The sequence below is a fragment of the Meles meles genome, chromosome 2 (assembly GCF_922984935.1).
Source record: "Meles meles chromosome 2, mMelMel3.1 paternal haplotype, whole genome shotgun sequence".
In the NCBI taxonomy this organism is placed as follows: Eukaryota; Metazoa; Chordata; class Mammalia; order Carnivora; family Mustelidae; genus Meles; species Meles meles.
The window spans coordinates 66,539,431-66,560,618 of NC_060067.1; the positions used below are offsets into that span (position 1 = coordinate 66,539,431).

A 21,188-nucleotide genomic window follows, 5' to 3' on the forward strand; every position below is an offset into this window, starting at 1 on the left:
CCACTCCAGTGCCTCGAGTCCTTCACAGGATTGCCAGATTGAGCAAAAACAAAAACAAACGCAGTTCGTTAAATTTAAATTTCATTTGAACAGTAAATTATTTTCAGCATATCACAAATATGGCATACTTGTAGTAAAAATATGCAACATTGGGGAACTACTCAGACTAAAAGCTTACTTGTTTATCAGAAATTCAGATTTAAACAGGCATCCTGTGTTTTCTGTCAACCTTCACTTCCATTGGACTCCAGCCTCCAGAGCAGGCCTGGAGCAAAGTGAGGTTGAATGTGCTGGATGACCCCGGCACCACTGTGCCACATCCCTGCCCCACAGCAGCCCCAGCTAGAGAACAGCCTTCATCTGGAGGCTTCCTTGACTCTCCCCATCTAGACTGGGTGGGATGCCTCCTCTGAATGTCCCCGTACACACCTACTTGAACACCCACATATGTGCACACGCACACTCACACATAGCCTGTGCCCCTTGCTGTCCCTCCAGTCCAGGCAGGCTGCCCTGTGTGTTGTCCATCATCCTCTGCACCATGAACCCCCAAAAGGCTCCTGCTTGGTCCAGGTCCTAAGGAAGCCCCATCTCTGTAAGTTGGTGAGGTCTCACCAGACCAAACAGTGAGTTTGAGAAAATGTCCTCAGCCCAGGAATAGATTTTTTTTTCTGCCTAATTATAAAATCCATTGCAACAGAAATCACAAAACAGAACAACTTGGCTATTATAGGACATGCTTTATACTCAAAAGTTAAAGAGCTTGTTTTAAAAACTGACTGTAAAACCACTTAATTACTTGGTTTTAAAGCCAGCCATGTGGAAATTATGTCCTCTCGATGTACATTTTGGAGGTGATTTCTGGCACAGAGAGCTCCATGGTGGTGCGTAACGTGCCAGGCTCCCAGGGGCTGCCTCATGTGTCCACAGCCCCATGCACTCCCTGAACTGCTCTCGTGGCCCCGCTGAGCCTCTCAGAGTCCCAGCAGAGAGACAACTGGTCACCCATAAAGGTGAGGAGCCCAGGTCCAGCCCTGGGGGCCTTGTGGTGTCTGCCAGCCAACGCATTAAGAGGCCAGGACCAATTTCTGAATGTTTCGACTGCAAATCTTAATGTCTTTCCAGCAAATCTTATTGTTTTTCAGATGCCATCCATCTATCCAACCACCCACCTAAGTGCCATTTATCTGAATATTTAGCTGTCTGTTGATTGTCCCATCCATCTATACAGCTGCCTACCCACCCATATATCCATCCATCCATCCATTCTTCTCTCCGTCTGTCCATCCATCCATCCATCCATCCATCTGTCCATCTGTCTGTCTATCCATCCTTCCATCTATCCATCCATCCACCCATCCATCCATCCGTTTGTCCATCCATCCATCCATCCATCCATTCATCTGTTCGTCTGTCCATCCATCCATCCATCCTTATCTACCCACCCATCCGTCCATTCGTCTGTCCATCTGTCTGTCCATCCATCCACCCATCCATCCACCCATCCATCCTTCCATTCAACAAGCCTTCTAGAGTTCCTCATATGCCAAATTTCTGGGCAAGCAGGGAGGTGGAGTAGGAATAGAACACATTCTCTGACCTCAAGGAGCTCACAGCCCAGTTAGATCACAAGTCCTTCTAGTGAGGTGGACTAAACACTGAGGTGGAGATGGGTATAAGCTTCAGTGGAATTACAATGGAGGACTGGTCACCATGATGCGGCAGGGAGTGTTTCTTCATAGGAGAGGAGAACTTTGGATTTGCTTTTGAAGACGTACAGGTGTTGACCATGTGTAAGAGGGAAGCGTATTCCAAGCAACACTTCTGGTTCTGAAGTTCAAGTTTAAGAATGTTGAGCTCAAAATCTGTCGTCCTCCCCACCCCAGCTCTGCTTCTGGGGATGAGTCTTTTGAGCTCAGTTTCCTTACCAGTAAGAGGGGGAGAGTCATACTGTGTGTTGCCCACTTTCCTTCCATTCTGCTTCATCTTCTCAGCTGGGACTTTCTCTCTGCGGTGGGATGTTTACCAATCCCCCGGTTGTCCCCCTCTCCCCGTGACCCTACCAAGTCCCATGGCTTCACATACTGCAGACACACCCCAGCTAACCTCCCAGCCCTGCTGTCACCCTCAACTTCACACTCAGGTCTCCTGCTGTCCCCATGACCCCTGGAAGCCATTACTGATGGGCATCTCAGACATGTCGTGCTGCACTCAGAAACTTCCAGAGGGTGGCACCACCCCCAGGCAGGCCGAAAGCCTGGAGGTCAAGTGCATCAGCAAGTTCTGAGCTGCTGTGCCCCGAGCACACTGCCCTTGTGCCCAATCAGCACCCTGGTCCAGCCACCCCACGTCATCATGCCCCATCCCAGCAGGTATTTCTCTTCAGATAGCTTGGAAGCCTCCTGGCCTGCAAAACCTGCCCTGGACTGGCCACCTCTTCAGTCCCTACCCAGGGACAGGATGGAAGTCTCCTGTGGGGAGGGTCTCTCATCCTGGCATTTGTGTTAGGCAGCCTGGGGTGTGGACTTTGGCGAGGTGGGGAGATGGCTCTCTCTCCTTGGTCACTAGTGTCCTCAACAGTAAAGTAAGGCATTTGGACTAGGTGACTGACCTCCCTGCTCCAAGTCCTGATGGGGAACCATCTGGTGTGGTTGCCCTGCCTTCCCCCCTAAGGGGGGTCTAGAGGCTCCACCAAGAACAGGTATCTTCAGAAGCAGAGCTGCCCTGGTGGGAATCTCCCGCCAGCACCTGGCCTTCTTCCTCCTCTTCTGTATCCTGGGCTGGGGAACTGCTGGGCATTTCTCAAGCCTGGTACCTCTCCTGCTGCTAAAAGTTTTGCTCCTGCTGGAGAAGAACAATACAGGGTCACCTGCTTGCCAAGATCAGCCCCCTTTCCACGTCACTATTGATTCTTTTCCTTGGTCTTAAAAAATATGAGAAAAATGGCCCTTGTTTTTGCTAAGAGTTTGGCTTTATTACATGGCGTGACTCATTGCATGGATGCCAGAGTCCAGTGGACCCAGGTGTTCACAGAGAGCCCTCGTCCCTTCCCACAGTGCATACTGTGTGGATTATGGAGTCCTCCCTGCCACAGGCCAGACTCTAGGGGACACGGAGTGACCAAGACTGCCAGAGCCCCTGCTCTTCAGGACCTTCCGGCTGCCTGGGGAGATGATTGCTTTGAGAAAATGGAGCAGCCTCAGGTCAGGTTCCCCAGAAGCAGAGCCCGAGGCAGGGATTCGGTGCGGCTGTTGTACTGAGGGTAAACACTCAGAAGGACCCTGAGAAAAGAAGCAGCTGAGGAAGGACGTGCTCTCAGGCAGTGTCAGACCTAGGTCTGATCGGCAACAAGTTCAGGAGAACAAAAGAGAGTAGCCCTCTTGGAGGCAAGGCAGCCAGCCTTCCCCCTTCTCCTCATGGAGCTCTGCCTGTGGACCACCAGGGGAGGGGTTAACTTCCCAGATGAGGGGCTCCTGTCAGCGGAGGGCAATTTTCTGGGAAAGGGGTTTGCTGTGAGATGTTGGTGGCTGGACCCAATGGGGTGGGGGCTAGTACTCCCTGTAGGGTCAGTCATGAAGCAGAGGTATCTGCCAGCCTGGTGTCTGTGATAGGGGATTGATGCTGCTGGCAAGGCTGGGTTTGTCTTGGTTTCCACAGGTCGGCCTGCAGATCGACTGATAGCTCTCTTCTTACAGATTAGACACGGCAGTGCAGGCCTGGGGGTCGGTAAGCAGAAAGACCAGGATGGCAGGTCCCACTTCAAGGGACTCTTCCCCACTGCTATGCTGCCTTCTCCTCCCTGGGCAGGCAGGCAGGTCAGTCTTCCAGGCTCTCCTGCTTCTCAGAACAAAGAAGGGGTGCTCTAGGGGCTCCCCTCACCAGCTTGGCCTCCTACGAGCTGACGGAGCTCTGGGCAGGGCGTTCACCCCTCAGGAAAGTGGACATAGCCCCAGAAGATCCTCTCGGGAGGAGCCAGTGGGTGAGTGTGCACAGAGCACTTAGAGCAGCGTCTGGACTCAGTGAGTGCCTCCCCCCACGCGTGGTTTTCCTATTGCTGTTATTTCTACATTCGTTGTTTTTCCCGCCATGATCAGTGTCATTGCCGTGATGCCCACCAGGCTTGGTGAGTTCTGCACATCTCACACCTACACACGGGCACAACCAGTAAATCAGGGACAGGGTGGGAGTTTAATGGCATTCTGGGCTGAGGAGGTCCCAGAAATACCCACGTCCTGTCCCAGGGCACAGCCCTTCACCCAGGTTGGCTCTCACGGGGTACAGAGCCACCATTGAGGCAAGCCAGGGACCACCGTGCTCTGTGCCAGGCTCTTCTACCAACCTGAAGGTTGGTTGAAGAGAGAGGCCAGAGAGGGGAGCAAGGAGGGTGGACGGTGCCCCCACTCCTCCTGAGACAACTGAACTGAGTCAAGGTCACCCTGCTGTATGCTCATAGCCAGAAGTTAGCAGAGGTCTCGCAGATTCCAAAGCCCTTTTTTTCTGTGCCTTGCAGAGTTAAGTTTGTTATAAAGAAAAATACTCATGCCATCTGTGAGGTTAGGGAGCCCCTTGTCACTGGAGGCATCCAAGGGACACTGCTGTAGCAATTCCAACATCAGAAGTATGCAGGTCTGGCTGGCACCAGCTGAAGCTCTGCACCTTAGCCTGCTATCTATTTCTGGGTGTCACTGTCTTAAGTGACAGGAAGCAGCTGGACCTGCCCCATTCCACCTACCCACCCAGACCTTCTCCTTGGTCTGTACCCGTGGGAGAGGGGAGGGCCAGGCCTCCACCCTGAGTGCTATGGGGGTGGGGTCTTGGGAACCTGGATGCTGGGCACTTGTCCATATGTCTCCACCTGGAAACATCTATGCTGAGGGTCCTCGCCGGAAACCAGAGCCTTGGTTCACAAACATTTGCACTAACCACTGAAAGGCCTCAGGAAACCTACTCCAGAGCACTTTCCCTAAGAACTTTAATTAAATCATCATTCATTTGCAGTGGAAGGATGAGAAGGAATTGACAGAGGAGACCACTCATCTCTCCTGTTATTGCTGTGTGTTTGTACAGTTCCCTACCACTTAGGAGGTGTCTGTGGTAACCCTGGGGTCACTGCTTGACCCTAAAGAGTAAAAGCCACAGGACTCACTGGTGACTGATGGCATGTGGCTAAGAAGACAGAAAGAGGGGATGAAAGATGGCACAACCCCATGCACCATTTTCCCCAGGGACACAAGAGCCCACCTTTGATGGTAGGTGATGCCCGGGGACATCAGAACCCCACCTTTGACCATCAGTGGTACCTGGGGACACCAGAGCCCCACCACTGACCATCTGTGATGCCCGGGGACACCAGTGCATACCTTTGACCATCAGTGGTATGTACCCGGGGACACCAGAACCCTACCTTTGATCATCACGGGGAATACCAGTTTCCCATTTTTGACCATCAGTGGTACCTGGGGACACCACTGCCCACCTTTGACCATCAGTGGTACTTAGGGACACCAGAACCCCACCTTTGACCATCAGTGATGTCCAGGGACACCAGTTGACCACCTTTGACCATCGTGATGCCTGGGAACACTAGTCCCCCACTTTTGACAATTAATGACACTACCTTTGGCCCATGGCTTCCCTAGCAGTGTCTTCTCTGGTTCTCACCTCACATTCCTGCCCACTCTTTAGTCTCTACAGGCTCTTGTCCAGCACCAGGAAGCACCCAATCCCCTCAGTTCACTGCTTTTTTCCAGTGCTGCAGGCAAGAGCTGGAGACTCTTCCAGACTCCCAGCTGCCTCCCCCAGGGGACACCAGGTCCTGCTACCTCCACCCTCTTTTCACTTGCAGCCCTCTCCCTGCCCTGTTGCCTCCTCATCCTCCTGCCAGACCTGGCCCATCTCACTGTCTCTCTGGTCTTATGGGTGCCCTCCTAGACAACGCCCCCATTGTTAAATGGTCAGGCCCTCTTTAGGGTTCATAATTGGTCATTTATGTACATTTTTGGTCATTGTCTCACCACGAGACTGTGGGCTCCATGAAGCCCAAGGACAGCGAGGCTGCCCCCACTCGGTCCCCAGCATGAGCTGACATTGGTTCCGTGGATACCTGAGTGAACAGTGATGGGAAGAGCACTCCGCGCCCCTTGCGCATCTCTGCGGGCTCAAGGATGAGCCTGGATGCCTTGGCGGTAGCCTGTCTTCAGCTCACCACCTGTGTGTGGTTGCTGCTCTCCCTGGGCACTCCTGCTTCATCCACCAACAGGGGTAATGATAGTAACTACCTCATTGGAGGGCTGTCCAACTATATAGGGAGCATCTTGGGTAGTGCCTGGTATACAGTAAGTGCTCAAGCCATGCTATGTACAAGCATGTCATGACCTGTGCTGTTATCTACTCTACGTAATGCAGAAGTATTTCCATCAGGTGAGCCATGATTCGAGGTGATGTTGGCTACCAGAACTTGCCAGGGCTTGCCCAGGTGAGAGTTCGGCCACCCAGAAGAGGCCTTTCCACTTGAATCTGTGACCACGGAATGTCAACAGCCCTCACATTGATGACTGTGGCCTTGACCATCTGATGTGGGTATGGGTTCATGTCAGACGTCCACCTCCAGGGAAGGGGAGGAGAGTGACTGATGGTTGACTCTATTATGACATTTTCACCTGCTTGACCGATGCTGGCCATCCTGCCTTGGTCTCTGTTCTCAAATGTTTGAAGAGAAAGCCTTCAGCGATCCCACAGTTACTTCCGAAAGCTGCCATCTTTCTCCTGGAGGCTGCCGGGTCCCCGTCGAAGAGGCATTGCAGGGACCGGCCTACGTCCTCTTCCTTGCCACTGTTCAATCAGGGAGCGGATGAATGAACAAATTGTTCACAGATATAATCGTACATAGTTAATACAGCTGTCCTGATACAAGACAATCTTCCAGAACCAGTCATTCTGGAGAATTAGCCGTCCACCGCACTCCGCCCCAGCAAGCGGGCTTTTAGCTCTGTCTGCAAAATACCTTCAGACAGCCAAACAAAACACAATTAGACTGTGCTCACGCCAAAAACTCCGTGTGAGCCCCTTTAGAGAACAGAGATCGTCAATAATTTTGGGGGAGGGGCCGTGGGGGCCTCTCATGTCACAAATGCAGTGGGCAAGATTTTTAATAAATCAAGGATATGAAACAGTGGCGACGAGCTCCTTTTTTTATGGCCTGAAATATGTTTGCCTTATCTAGTTACTATCGATCGACGTGAGATGTTCCAAGTCAGCCTCTGGCCAAAGGGAAAAGGTTCACCTCTCTATTGAATTTACAAATGCTCTCGGAGAGGTTTCCTGGCACGTGAGTGATTGTCAGGCTGGTAATTAAGTCCGAATCAGCCCTTTCCTAACAATCCATTCATTAATTGTGTTTGTGTGGACATTTTCCTAAATTGCGCTGGACGCCCATCAGCTCGAAGGTTGACCTGGAGGCAGGGGGAGGTGGTTAGGCTCAGCCAGTGTGGTGTTTTGGTCCCCTCTCACGGTTCGCAGCTTGTGTGGGCCTGAGCGGGTCCTTTCCCCCTCTTCGCTTCTGGGTGTTCTCTGTGAAACGGAGCCAAGCACATCCCCCACCTCGTCGCTGTTGCAGAAAAATGAGAACTCATGTGTTGGGGCCAAGTTCAAAGCCGCTTCGGGGTCTTAGCAAAAGCCCTGGACGCTGGTAGGTAAGGGCTGAGATGTCTCAAGGCTTGGACCTGAGCCAGCTGAATGACCTTTCTGATGAGACGGTGGCTGAAGTAAGGCCTGCGATGGGTTGGCCTGAGAAAAAGGAACCGGGGTCTGCTTCTCATATCGGGTGGAATAGTTCCAGAGAGTTCTGTGGTCAGGGCTGGTCCGGAAGCCCTTGGGACATCTGAGCAGGGACTTGGAGGCTGACGGCTGATGGGGCTGTGGGTAGGGGTCAGAAGGCTCAGTCCCAGGAGGCGGGGTGGGGGGCTCAGAAGGGCTGCTATCAGCCACCGCTCCCCCCTCATCTGTTAAACATTTGCCAGAAAGAGACTTCAGTGTTATTTGGTCAAGAGTGTTCCGCACTGATCAGCTCAGCACCTGCTGTGTCCCAGGTGGGGGTTTGGGATCCAGCAGCGAGCAAGACAGATGTGATCCCAACAGCGTGATCTTAGGGGGGGTGAACAGTAACGGCGGCGGGGGGGCAATGTGAAAGGAGGGCGTGGGGAGCTGGTTGGGGAGATGGAAAAGCTTCGGGACCAATGGCTGACATCACCCTGAGTCTGTCTAATGCTGCTGAACCGTGTGCTCAAAGGGCTAAAAGGGTGAGTTTTGTGTTACTATCTTCACCGCAATTAAAAAAATAATGTAGGCAGGTGTTTACGGAGAGTGTTAATAATGGTCTTTAAGACCATAGGGTATGCTGGCATCGGAGCCTGTTTAAGTGCGGAGGGAAGAGCCCCGCACACCTCCAGAAGGTGGTCTCTCTGTTGAGGGGCTGCCCTGTGGTCAGGAAAGTGCCTTCCAGAGCAGGAGCCCCAGCAGGAAGGGCCTGGGGCCAGCAGGGCTGAGTGAGGGAGGGCTGGGCTCTGGGCCCAGGGTGCAGGCCCACAGGAGGTGGGCAGGCAGAGGTGTGGGGCAGGGTGGGGGGACTGGGGAGGGAGGTCCCCCCTGTTGGCCCCCAGGTGCTTGCCTCTCCTGCTGCCCCACCCCCTCCTCATAGGCTCCTCTTGGCTCTCTTCCCCCCCGCCCCCCGCTAGCACTTCTATTGCTCTCACAACCCCAGGTGGGCTCCTCCACCCCAGAACCCCCAGCCCATGTGACTTCCAGACGCCTGTCCCCAGTGCAGATCTCCAGGGAGATGCGCTCCCCCCGGATGTCATCCAAAGCCCCTTCCTCCACTAGGTGTCCCTCAGGGCCCACCGCCCTGACGCAGGGCTCCCAGTGGGCCACCGCTCCGTCTGCCCTAAGCCGGCTCTTCCTCCTGTGGCCTCCTCTCCGGCAGCCGGGCCAGAGCTGGGGTGAGTCCCCACACTTCCTCATTCTGTTCATCCCATGCCGAACCCGCTAAACTCCCGATTCGGCAGTGTGTTGGAGCCTGCCCTCTCTGTGGCGTCACGGGGCTGTCTCACCCGAGTGACCTCCGTGGTCTCCACGTCAGCCTCCGGTCTGCCCCAGGCCTCAGCCTTCACTGCAGTGGGAGGGAAGACGGCCAAGGGCGTCTGGGCAAAGTGGGAAGCCTTCTTAGGTTGATAATGAGCACGCTGCAGCGGTGGTGGGGGGCGGGGGGTAGGGTGGCTGGAGGCCATCCAGGGCAGTGGGAACTCAGGCTATGGGCTGGTGAGGTCACCCGGGTGAGGTCATGGGACAGGGTCGTGAATGTCACCCTCAGGAGTGACCCTGAAGGGGTTTCAGCAGTCTTGCGTTTGCGTAAATTCAGATTATCCTGGACTTCTCCAATGATGGATCTTTCTGGTTTAAGAAAGCACAGGAATAATGATGAGCCTTTGGGTAATTCTCCAGCACTTTCAAATATGGTAGCTAATTTGGGGTCTCAGCACGGAAGAGATTACCGTGTCCAATTTAAGGCTGAGGAGAGTGACTTGCCCAAGGTCATGGAACACAGAGATGGCAGAACCCCCAGCTCAGTCAGACGCTGTGTCCTGTGACCTCCTGGTTGCCCACACAGAGACTGTCGTGGGGTGATGAGTTCCGACGACTGTGGGTAGCTGATCCGAGGGCGTGCGGAACATCCCAGCAGGACGCATCCGTCCACAAGAGCGAGGCTCCGGGTGGGAGAGTTATTTTTGCTCATCATGACTCACACAGGCGTGGATGAGACGCTGTGCACGGCTGCTAATTTAAGAGCGGAGGGTGGATGCCGCTGGATTTGTTGGCCTCCGCTTGTCTGCCTCTCCTGGCGTCAAAGCCGTTTTCTGCATCCCTCTCTGGGAGCATCTGTCTGGCCAGGAATAGACCGGGTGATTGGGTTTTAAATAGGTAACTGCGGATGACAGGGAGCTGGGGGGCCGGGGTGGGGACCCTTGTAGGGATAAACTTGGTAAAGGGCAGACTAAAATAAGAAATCCTCTCCTTGCTGCAGTTCTGAATGGAAACTAGAGATCTGTGGTGCATCCAAAAGGAGCACTAGCAGAGGCGAGAAATAGTTTCTGGATGCTGTTTGTTTCCCTTTTTAAACGTGGAGCTCTGAGAGCCGTGACGTAGGCGAGTGCCGTGGTCACCCAGGCTGGGAGGCAGGCACCACCTTTCCGAGGAGAGGGGCCTGGAGACCTGCAGCAGGAAGCCTTGGCCTCCGGAAGGCGACTTGGCAGCCTGAGCGGGGCGGGGCCACATGCAGTTCCCACGGTGGGGGTGCGGCTCAGGCCGGCTTGTCCAAACAGGAGTCAGGGCCAGCGGGGGCGGGAGCCGGCCTGGAGGGGCCTGGAGGTGTCTGCGCGTGTGGGAGGGTCAGAGAAGGGTGTCTGGGCTCCTGGGTTCAGATAGTCTTCCGACCTGGTGGAGAGGAAAACCTGAGTCCTGCATCAGGATGGCACATGGGCAGCGCTGTCCCCCCAGAGTGTCTTTCTGCATGTGGCTATGACCCATCTCCACTGGGAGCCTGGGGTGCACCTCCTGCAGAAACCTCCAGAAAGTCTCCCATCTACTCCAGTCCAGCCTCAGGGAGGGCCCCCTGCCTCCACCATTAAACGCCTTCCACTGTCTTCTGTGAGCTCCCCCCGCGGCAGGCATCCTGAGGGGCTTATTTCCCGGCTGAGGTCTGATGTGCAGCTCAATGACTCAGTTAATGATTTGTGAGAACAAGACCAAGACCATGGGACAAAGGGAAGAAGGGAAGGATGAAGAGGAACACAGGGCCCCTGCCCCTCCCTTTGCATGGCCAGTAGTCCATCCCCAAAGCTCTGGATGGACCCGCAGACCTCTGGAGGCCAGTCCTCATAGCCCTTGAAGGTGGCAGGGTCTCTCTGGACTTCACAAGTGTGTTCCTGCAGGAACCCTAGTGTTTGCTGCTACTTACTGAGCAGACTGGCCATGCTGTGCGCTAGCGGTGTGGGCAGGTGATGTCAGGAGGGACGAGGCTGCAGACCCCGGCTGGCAGTGTGACCTTCCACAGGCCCTTGGCCTCTCTGGCCATGCTCCAGCCCATGCGCCGCAGAGAGAGGGGTCATTCTCCCGGGGGCAGCGTCTGTACCCTCTGCCCACATCTGTCCTGGGGTCTCATAGTGCAGGGGGTCGTACACGTCCCCTTGCTCTCATCACCACATATGACCTGCCTCAGTAACGTGATCCTGACTCACAACAGGGCTTGGTGACCTCCTGCAGGGACAGTAATCCGAGTTGTCCCGTATGGCGAGCTCCCGCATGTTCGGGATGCTCGCTGTGTCCCAGGCACCAGGCTGGTCTGCTACACACTTCGTGCATTGACTCCTCTGGTCGCCTGGGCAACGGGGATTCCTCTCTACTTACAGATGAGGAAACGGCAGCCCAGAGAGGTACACTAGCTTTCCCAAGGCTCCACAGCTCACAGCACAGGAGGATAACGGTGGCCTGAAGCCCCACTCTGCGTGCCCCCCATGTTTGTGTTGTGGCCTAGCTGGACTCCTGGGGCTCTCATCCGTATTTTCCCCACCCCGTGGAGCATCGTCAGAGCAGCTGCAAGGGTGGCCATGAGCTACAGAATCCCAGGGGAGGACGCGGCGTGGGAGGCGTGTGGCTTATTTCATGGTCACTCGGTGGGGAACAGAGCAGAGTCAGCCACTGTGCTCAGAGTCACACAGCTGGTGGGCTCAGAGATGAGAACCAGCAGGAACTACAGCCCAGAGCAGATGTCCCGTGGCTGGGAGCTCAGGGCTCACCAGGGACTTTGAGAAAGTGTTGATTTCCACCTGGGTGGGGCAGACACACTGTGCTTCCAGTAGCCTCCATGCTGCTGGGGCTAGGGGTCCCAGGGTTTATTAGAATCCCTGTGGGATGATAGAGACAGGCTCCAGACCCAGACCTAGTGCTTGCTGTAATGCTTGCTTGCCCCTGTGTTGGAATTCCTTATTCTTCTTGAGCAAGGAGCCCTGCATTTGGGGCCCCGTGGATTACATAGGCAGTCCTGGGACTCACACTCAGTGGGGCTGGCCGCTGGTCCTCTGAACCTGTCCCATATTTCTCTCCAACCTATGGCCTCTGATTTCCAAACACCCAGCCTTGTGGGCCCCCGGAAGTCGGTGCAGGTACCATATGCTGGCCCGGAATAGTAAACAGTAAAAATACACCGTTGAAAATAGTCTGGTTCCCAGTTTGGGAGAACAGTCTGCCAGCCTCCGCTCTGCACTATGCTAATTGATTTGTTTTCTTTGCTCTAGTAATCCTCTCCTTGTCAGCACTTTCTCGTCCCCCAATCTTTCCTGGCTTACTTGTCCTACTCCGAGGCCCAAAATAGCCCCCATCCAGATTGCTGGGACCCTGGCCAGAACGACTTCCTCGGGTTCTTGTTTCTCCACTGCAGTTCCACCGTGGGTGGGGCCTTGGCGGTCAAGGAGGGCCCTGATGGAGCCGCCACCCTGTCCCCAGAGCCCTGATTCTGTGTGGGAGTGGCACCAACACCTGTTTATGGGTACCTGGTGCCTGCTCGGGACCAGGCCCTGTAGTCCTGGCTGGAGGCATGGCCCTGACGAAGACACAGGACTTTCCTAGAGGGGGAGGCAGACTCCCAAAAAGAACACTAAGAATGTTGGGCTGGAGCAGATGAATGCCTGAGATGCTGGAGGGAGGGGCGGAGGAGGAATTGGAATAAATCTGCTGGAGGACTTGTATCATGGAGAGCTGCCTGGAGGCAGTGACCTTTGAAATGAGCCTCAGTGGATAAGGAGGTGTTAGACAAGCAGATACAAAGGGGAAGGGCATCCCAGAATAAAAACAGGCTAAACTCATGCTGGAGGCGTCTGCAAAATTAAGTGAGAAATATTCAGCTTTGTGGAAGCGGCCCAGAATTGGGGTCTCTGATCATTTTCACAAGCTGTTTTAAGTTCATCACATGTGGGTTTTGTTATCATTTTGAAACTGTCAGATCTGAATCTGAATTATCTGCGATGAGGTTGGGAGAGTCTTGGTCCCACTGCACGTTCTAGCCCGAGGAAACCGTGTGTGAAAAGGCAGTCAAGATGTGAACAGTCTCGGGGAACTGGAGAAACACAGCAGGCTCTATGGGGCTGACACCTGGAGCCTGAGGCGGGGGGTGGGGGTAGAGGCGGGTCAGGGACCCCCCACCCTCCCCTCATGCTGTCCTCTCTGACTGAAATGCCCTCCCCTGGGTCTGCCAGTCAAATTTCCATGCATTTTTCGAAGCTCACCTTGGGGGTGGGTGGGGATCACCTCTTCTAGGAAGCCTTCCTTTGGGCCCTGTACCTGGATTCTCCTTTCCCCCTTGGCTCTGCTGCCACAAAGTCCTGGTCCCACCTGAATCTTTGCTTGACTCTGTGGTCTTAGCACCAATGGAAGAATGAAGGAATGAATGAGTGAATGAATGAGTCTTCTCTGATGTGTGAAGCTCTGGGTAATGGGGAGAAGTGAATGAGGTTTGTTATGATGTCCCGTCTCCAGGCTTCTGCCATAGCTCTAGGAATGTTCTCCTCCCAAAGGAGAAGAGTGGACAAACAATTCCTCCCAGAATCAAGGGTTGAGACGGACTCCTTTATTCATTCACACGTGCATGCATTCAGTCGGTATCCATCAGGCAGAGATTAACCCACAGCGCCCTGGGCTCTGTGCCAGCAGAACAAAACAGGAGTCAGGTGGCCATCCCTGCGCTCAAGGGGCACAATCTCCTGGGGGAGGTGGATAAGTCAATCATTGCATCATAAGAACATTGAGAAATCGTCATCATGAGAAAGCATTTTGATGAGTGATGTTTGGGCTTCCCAGCCAGATGGCCCCGAGGAGCCAGGTGTGTGGGCAGCTGCCCTGGGGTGGGGCACAGAGCCTGGACCACATGTTTGGGCAGATGCTGAGTGAACCCAGCCATCTCCAGTATGACAGGTGAGAAATCTGGGTGACTTGTTTCATTCTTCCCGATGATCCGGGGAGACCAGGTGCAGCGCAGAGCAACATTTAGAAGTAGAATCAGGGTGTTGTGGCAAAGGAGACCGTCCAACCACCCCCCCCCCACACACACACACCCAGCCAGAGCGGGAGACTTGTGGCAATGAGATAACAGAACGGCCTTGAATTACAACTCAAAGTCTGACATGAATATTCATGAGTTCATAGTGACGTAACTAAATGAGTCAGTAAGTGCAGGGGCGAGGAGACCAGTCTCCTATGCAGAAGAATTCACAAGAATGCTCACAGCTCCTCTGCCTCGAGGAAAGGAGGGCCCATTCCCCTGGGGAGCCCTGACCAGTACCACAAGGCTGGTGAGGCCAGCACCATGGCTGTGGGCTCCCCTCTGGGCCCACTGCGGCAAGGAGGGTCCTCAACTCTGTGCCTTTCCTTCCCCAACCCCCTGACGCCAGTCTCACCATGAGGAAAGCCTAGATAAGCCGAAATCAGTCAGTCTGCAAAAGACCCAACCAGAGCTCCTCAACACTGTCAAGGTCAAGAAAAACAAGGTGCGTCTGAGAAAGTCACGGCCCAGAGGAGCTAAGGAGGCGTGACGCCTGAATGTCCTGTGGGTTCCTGGATGGGATCCCAGACCAGGAAAAGCCACTCGTAGAACGTAGCGCGTGGTTCAGACCGGACGCATGTGGGTATGCTGGCTCCTTAACCATACAGACGTCTGACACCGACGTGAGCTGTCCTGGCAGAGAACACTGCATCGGGCGCTGTGGGACTCTCTGTCCTATCCTTGCCCCCTTTCTGTAAAGTTAAAACTATTCTAAGCTACAGCGTTCATTGAAAATAAGAAAACAAACTCCTTCTAACTCCACCACTTAAAAACAACCACTATTAAGGTCCTTGTGTTGCTTTCATTGGTTTTTTCAAAATTGAGGTGTAGTTGACATGTAACATTACCTTAGTTTCGAGTGTAGGACATCATGATTCGGTCTTTACGGGGAAGCGATCATCCCTGTACGTCTGGTTACCATCCACCGTCACACGACGTCACAGCGATGCTTTCCCGTGAGGAGAACGTTCAGGATCCCCTCTCTCAGCCACGTCCACACAGTCCTGTGTGTCACCACGCTGGGCCCGCGGCAGCCCGAGACCCGCTCACTTGGCAATGGGCAGTGCGGGCCTTCTGATGCCATCACCCCTCGCCGTCACCCCTCGCCCACCCACCCCCTGCGGCGCCCACCCGTTCTCAGGAGCTGTGAGCTCAGGCTTTGCTTTGTTTACAAGAGTCTACCTGCAAGCCTGATCTAAGGGCATTTGTCTTGAGGGCATGACGCCCTCAAGGTCCATCCCTGGGGTCGGGAGGGATGGCGTTTCCTCTTATATGATGGCTGAACAGTGAGCCCTCCACTCCCGTTTCTGTGCACCTCTGCTGATAAGATCACGTGTACTCTCATATGGTAACCATCGGCAAAATTATCATAGGCTTCCTGACGTTTTGTCTGTGGGAGATACATAGTTGCTCATAAATTTGCACTCGCTTCTTTTTGTGAGTACGTGAGCACCCTTGTCATTCCACATTTCCTGGGATGATTATATGAGGCCGTTCTTGACCCCTCCGCTCCTCCTGCGTGGAAACCACCCCTGAGGGACACCTCCCACAAGGCTCCTCCACCTTCTGAGAGCACGGCCACCTAGAGGCAGGCTCCGGGAGCTCCCTGTCTGCCCTTCTCCTTTGGCCCTCTCGGTTGGCGGGTGTGGGCAGGATCTGTGCCAGGGGAGACCAGCTGTGGCTTGCACAACTCCTCAGGGTTCCCCTGGAAAGAGCGCATCAGATTCTCGTTTGTAAAGACAGAAGCTCGTGTAATTCTTGATTTCCGCCCCGTGTGCTTTATCATCTTCTAGAGGAAATGTTGGGGTGTGGGGAGCCCATCGCAGTGGGGCGTCCACATGATGGGGGCTTAGTGTCCCATAGCACCCGCCCCTGGGAAGGCAGAGCTCATCTCGGTGCCGGGCTGGTCCCACTCCCCTGCCCCACCGGCACCCCACCCTGCATGGGCTCCTTCTCAACTGCAGACCCGGCTCCGTCCTACACGGTGTGTGACCTCAGGCAGTTTGCTTCCCCTCTCTGTGCCTCAGTTTCCCCATCCACCGAGCAGAGATCATAACTGCCCCACTGAGCTCTAGCGAGGATATGGTGGTCTCGAACACTCACAGTAGACTCAGAGTAGACTTTAATTGCAGGCTCGCCCAATGCCAGGCACCATATTATTTTCCCCATTTTACAGACAAAGAAACTGAGGCAGGGAATGGCCAGCCAGCTTGCTTCAGGTCACACAGACATGGAATTTAAACTGGGCTGAGGTTGAGTGTGCCCTGACTCCTGTTCTATCAGCACATGGTATCTGTTCGTTCATTCATTCATTGATTCATTCATTCAATAAGTGTGTGGAGTCCCCAGGTCCTGCAGGGGTGGGGGTGGGGAGGAGGATAGCAGGAAACTCCATAGACCTGGCCCCGGCCCCAAGGGGGCCACAGTCCTGGAAGAAGAGACTACCTCCATGACAGGTGGTGAGCTTTTGGCGGGCAAATACCAGGTCCCCTGTGGCCTTGAATCAGGGGGCTCCACTGGGTCCCGGGTGTGAGGGGGAAACAGAGGGAACAGGTGTTGGGGGAGGGGGCTGTATGTGAGTAGACCCTACTGGCTGTGGCCAGTTCACAAGCAGAAGGCAGGGAGGGAGGCCAGTCCAGGAGGAGCCTGCAGACCCTGTCACAGAGGTTACAGTCTCCTTGGGGCCGTGAGGAGCCCAGAACTTTCCATGAGGTGTGTGGGTAGGAAGACCACCCCCAGCTTCATCATGGGAACTGGGTCTCCCAGAAGAGGGTGGAGGTAGAGGCTGGGCCCACCCATGCTGCCGGGGGCTGACTGTGTGGTCTGGGGAGGTGGGATCCTCTCACAGTGGTAGGAGCCCACATCGCCTTCCCAACCCTCCAGGCTGGCCGACCCTCTCTGGCCTCAGGGGAAGGAGGGAAGCCTCTCCCTCTCCCCCTTTTCTCTCTTTCTGAGGGTCCCTTTGGTCCCCTGTGTGTAGTTAGCAGGGCCAACCTATTCTGACCCATAGTTGGCCTTTCCTGAGCTTTCTGGAAGGCCCGGGGCACCTCACAGCCCAGGAGAGCATGTACCTGCGTGCTTGGGAAGTGGAAAAACCCAGAGAGAGCTACAGGCTGGCTTCCCCAACTTCCTTGACCCTTCAGCGGAGCCAAGAGAGGCCTTTCTGGGACCCCCACCCATGGGAGAATTCTACAGGTGGCAGGGCTGTCCCTCATCCTCTCCATGGGCGCCTTGCCTGCCAGTTCCCAGGATGACCTCATCCTGAGATGGTTAACTTGATCCCACCTGTGCAGACCCCATTTCCAAGTGAGGTCACCTTCACAGGAACCAGGGTGAGGATGCAGGGACATGGTGTCTCTCCAGGGTCCCCATTCCACCCACCACGGTGCCCTCTAAGGCCTCATGGAGCCGGACACGCTGTTACCTATCCAGTCCCGTCCCCCTCGGCCACCTCACATCCGAGTTCCTGCCTGGTGCCTGCTGTCCCAGGTCCCCCTCTACCTGGTCCAGTGCTCTGATTCTGCACGCAGCCCCCAGCCCGGCCTCCCCAGCCCCCTGCTTTGTCTCCACAGGCCACCGGACAGGCCCACAATGGGCGACGCGCTGATGTGTCTCACACTGCCCCCATAGAACGGACTATTCACAGCAGAAAACCCCCAGCTCGCCCTGTGGACGGTGCCTGGCTGGGGGACAGAGTTGTGGAGGGAATTAATGAGTGACTAATTAGCAGGAGTGGGTGGGGCAGGGTGGGAGGAGGGGGCGTGGTTCCGACCCCGCCCTCCCTGGCTGAGTGCAGGGGCTGGGTGCGGAGGGGGAGCTCACGTCTCCCCTGCTTTCTGTTCCAGATCGTCCTGCTGAGCTCCTCGCTCAGCGACCGGGACCAGAGTCTGTTCCTCAGCACGGATGAGGGGGCCACCTTCCAGAAGCAGCTCATCCCCTTCTCGGTGGAGACTCTGATTTTCCACCCCAAGGAGGAGGACAAGGTCCTGGCCTACACCAAGGAGGGCAAGGTAAGCAGGGGTGGAGCCGGTGTCTGGGCCCCAGGGTGACCGCAGCTGCTCCTTTGGGTGAGGTCATGGGGCAACGCAGGCTGCTCCTCACAGGGTCCTGGGAGCCCTTTACCCCAAGGCCCGCGGGTCTGAGTGCTGCCATCGTTGGCCTCGGGGTGTAGGAACCAAGCAGGCCGAGGTGAAAGGTGTACTTGGCACAAGTAAGCACGTGAGACAGGACTGAAGAACAGTAGGTAATTATTAGGGCTGTCCCCTCGGCCTCCCCTCTGGGTGCACCGCCATAAAGCCTTCTTCCACTTCCAGAATATTCCACACACTCTCCCACGCTGGGCCTTGCCGGGCCCTTCTGCTGGCCTGGGATGCTTTTCCACCTTCAGGAGGTGTGACTTATCCTTCAGATCCCAAGTCCATGTCCTTTTCTCTGGGGGCTGTGTCACCAGGCCCCCCCAGGAGCCCAAGGAACCCTCCACCAGCTGATGGAGAGAACGTGGTGGAGGGTTCTTTCCAGACCCAGGGAGAGGAGAGCCCGGGGCTGGCCCCAGGAGGGGTGAGGCCTGAGCAGGAGGTGAGGCAGGGCACAAAGAGCTCGGGAGGACGAGGACCTGCCCTCGCCGCCACGGAGACCAGGATCCGTTCCTATCACCACGCGCTCCATGGCTGACCAATCCAGACGTGGGGTCTCCCACAACTTGGGAGAGCAGAAGTCCAAAATGTGTTTCGCTGGGTCGAAATCGAGGTGTCTGCAAGGGACACGCTCCCCCTGGAGGCTCCGGGGTGGGGTGGGGGACTGGGCCTTTTCCGGCTTCTGGTGTCCATGTGGCTTGTGGAGGAGCCGCCGCAGCCGGCGTGGGGACTGCTCCCCGCACACCCACTCCTGGGTAAGCCCCTTGCAGGCACGGACTCTGCCCAGTTTCTGCAGCATTTCCTCACAAGCTCCTGGCTGAGGCTATTTGTTGGCTGGATGGACATGGAGCTGAGGACGGGTGGAAGGGTGAGTGGGTGACGGACGGGGGCTGCGGGGGGACGGTCGGGGGAGGTGGACGGATCAATGGAGGGGTGCCCGTTGGTCGGATCAGTCGATGAGTTGAATAATGGATTTCTCCCAGGAGGGTTCCCCCAGGTCAAGGACCTCCCAACGCCGACTTGGGCTGGTCTGAGCCACGGATCGCTGCAGGACCTGGCCTCCTTGCCAAGGTCTGGTCCTCGCCGACTGGCGTCCCCGGGTTCCTCCAGCCCCACCGGCCGCCTCTTTGCTCCCGACGCCTTCTTCTGGGACAGTGTGTGCTTCTGGGTATTAATAGCACTACTTAGCCTTCCATGTAATTAGACTAAAGCACAATCACGGAGACTTATTTTCCTGCAGAAATTGACTGCGTTGCAATTGCTCTTTAATTTATGGTGCCCTGAAAAATTAATGGAGCTGAAATCTCGGTGATTTTCCTTGGTTCTTTGCTGTGACTCTAAGGAAAGAAAAGGGAGAGGGAAAAAGGGCTTCGTTGTAGTTACAAAAGCAATGAAGAATTTGAGGAAATTAGTAACAGTGACAATAGGGCCTTGGGGTTTTTTGTTTTTGTTTTTTGGGGGGTCTTTTGGGTTTTTTCTTTCTTTCTTTTTCTTTTCTTTTTTTTTTTTTTAGGGTTGTATGGTTTTCAAAGCTCTCTGACTTCCAAGAGGCAGATGGTCGCATGGTACCACACTGGCTCTCCATTCCCACAGACCTGGTGCGTTAGGCAGGTGTCTGCTAATCAGAGGAACACACAGCCCCAAACCTCAGTGGCACCCAGCTGCAAGCCTTATTGCTGGTCCTGGGTCTGTGAGCTGGCTAGGGTAGCTTGGGGTGCTGTAAGCCTTCCTTATTTGGAACCTGGGCAGCCTGCTGAGGGGAGACCCTGATGTGGTGGTTTTTCTTTCAAGGCTCAGCAAACTGCACTGGGGTCCTGAGATCAAAGGAATGTGAGAGCCGGGCAGCCCCTCCCACTCCAACTCTCTGGGGACCACTGGCGCCAAACTGACCTGCCTGTTTCCCTGTGCTTGTCCCTGGGACCTGCTTACAGGCATAGCCCACTAACACTGTTAAGTGTTATTCTGCTCCCCATCAAGAACCCCTTCCGTTTCCCAGCATTGTGAGAAGTTAATCTGAGCCTGGGACTGCCTTCCAGAACCTTAGTAGGGAAGAAAAGACACCTTGGACGACCAATCTGGGAAGCCTTCCTGGAGGAGGTTTGAAGAAAGGCATAGAGAATGGATCGGGAAGGATGTTCCTTTTTTTTTTTTTTTAAGATTTTATTTATTTATTTGACAGAGAGAGAGAGATCACAAGTAGGCAGAGAGAGAGGGAAAGCAGACTCCCTGTGGAGCGGAGATCGCAATGTGGGGCTCGATCCCAGGACCCTGAGATCATGACCTGAGCCGGAGGTAGAGGCTTAACCACTGAGCCACCCAGGTGCCCCAGTTGTTCACTTTTTAATACAACTTCAGAACAACAGAGATGACTGCACGAGCAGTTCAGGAAAACCGAGCACCCACCATCCTCCAGCCCCCACGAAACCGGGTCTACATTTATACGCGTGAAGCAAAGTGGAGTAGCTGTCCAGGCAGGGGCGGTGGGGGGCCGGCAAGGGTTCCCCTAAGAAGGGGCAGGCACAGGCGTGGGTTCACGGCAGCTGCCATGAGCGTCCGTTGGCAGACCTATCCCCTCACAGGTCTTCGAATGACCTTCCTCTGACCTCATCCTTTGCCTTCGTTTCTCCGTTGCCCTGACTTCCGAGCGTGTTGTCTCTGTGTCGGAGTGGCCTCTGTTGTTCTGGGAGGGCCCCTGATACTTTCCTGGACGGGCAACCTGGAGTCAGTCAGCCCTTGCACAGGACACCACTGGGTTGGGGTCTGCTGCAGCGGCTAAGATGTCCCCCAGGTGTTTATTCTTATTTATTTGCTGGTGTTTGTCTTGTATTAAGTGGGAAATGGTCCATTTCTGCTGCAATTGATGGTGCATTATAAAATCACCTCCCACGAGAGCAAATTGGAAAGGCTTCACC

General features: G+C 55.0%; 1 protein-coding gene across 1 annotated transcript in view; it reads left to right on the forward strand.

Moving 5' to 3' along the window:
• The window catches only part of SORCS2 (sortilin related VPS10 domain containing receptor 2), a 432,949-nt gene that overhangs the window by 341,510 nt on the left and 70,251 nt on the right, over positions 1-21,188 (forward strand). Inside the window, exon 4 of the mRNA XM_045998356.1 lies at positions 17,989-18,153. Within this exon, the coding sequence (XP_045854312.1) occupies positions 17,989-18,153 (165 nt within the window). The remainder of the gene's footprint in view (positions 1-17,988; positions 18,154-21,188) is intronic.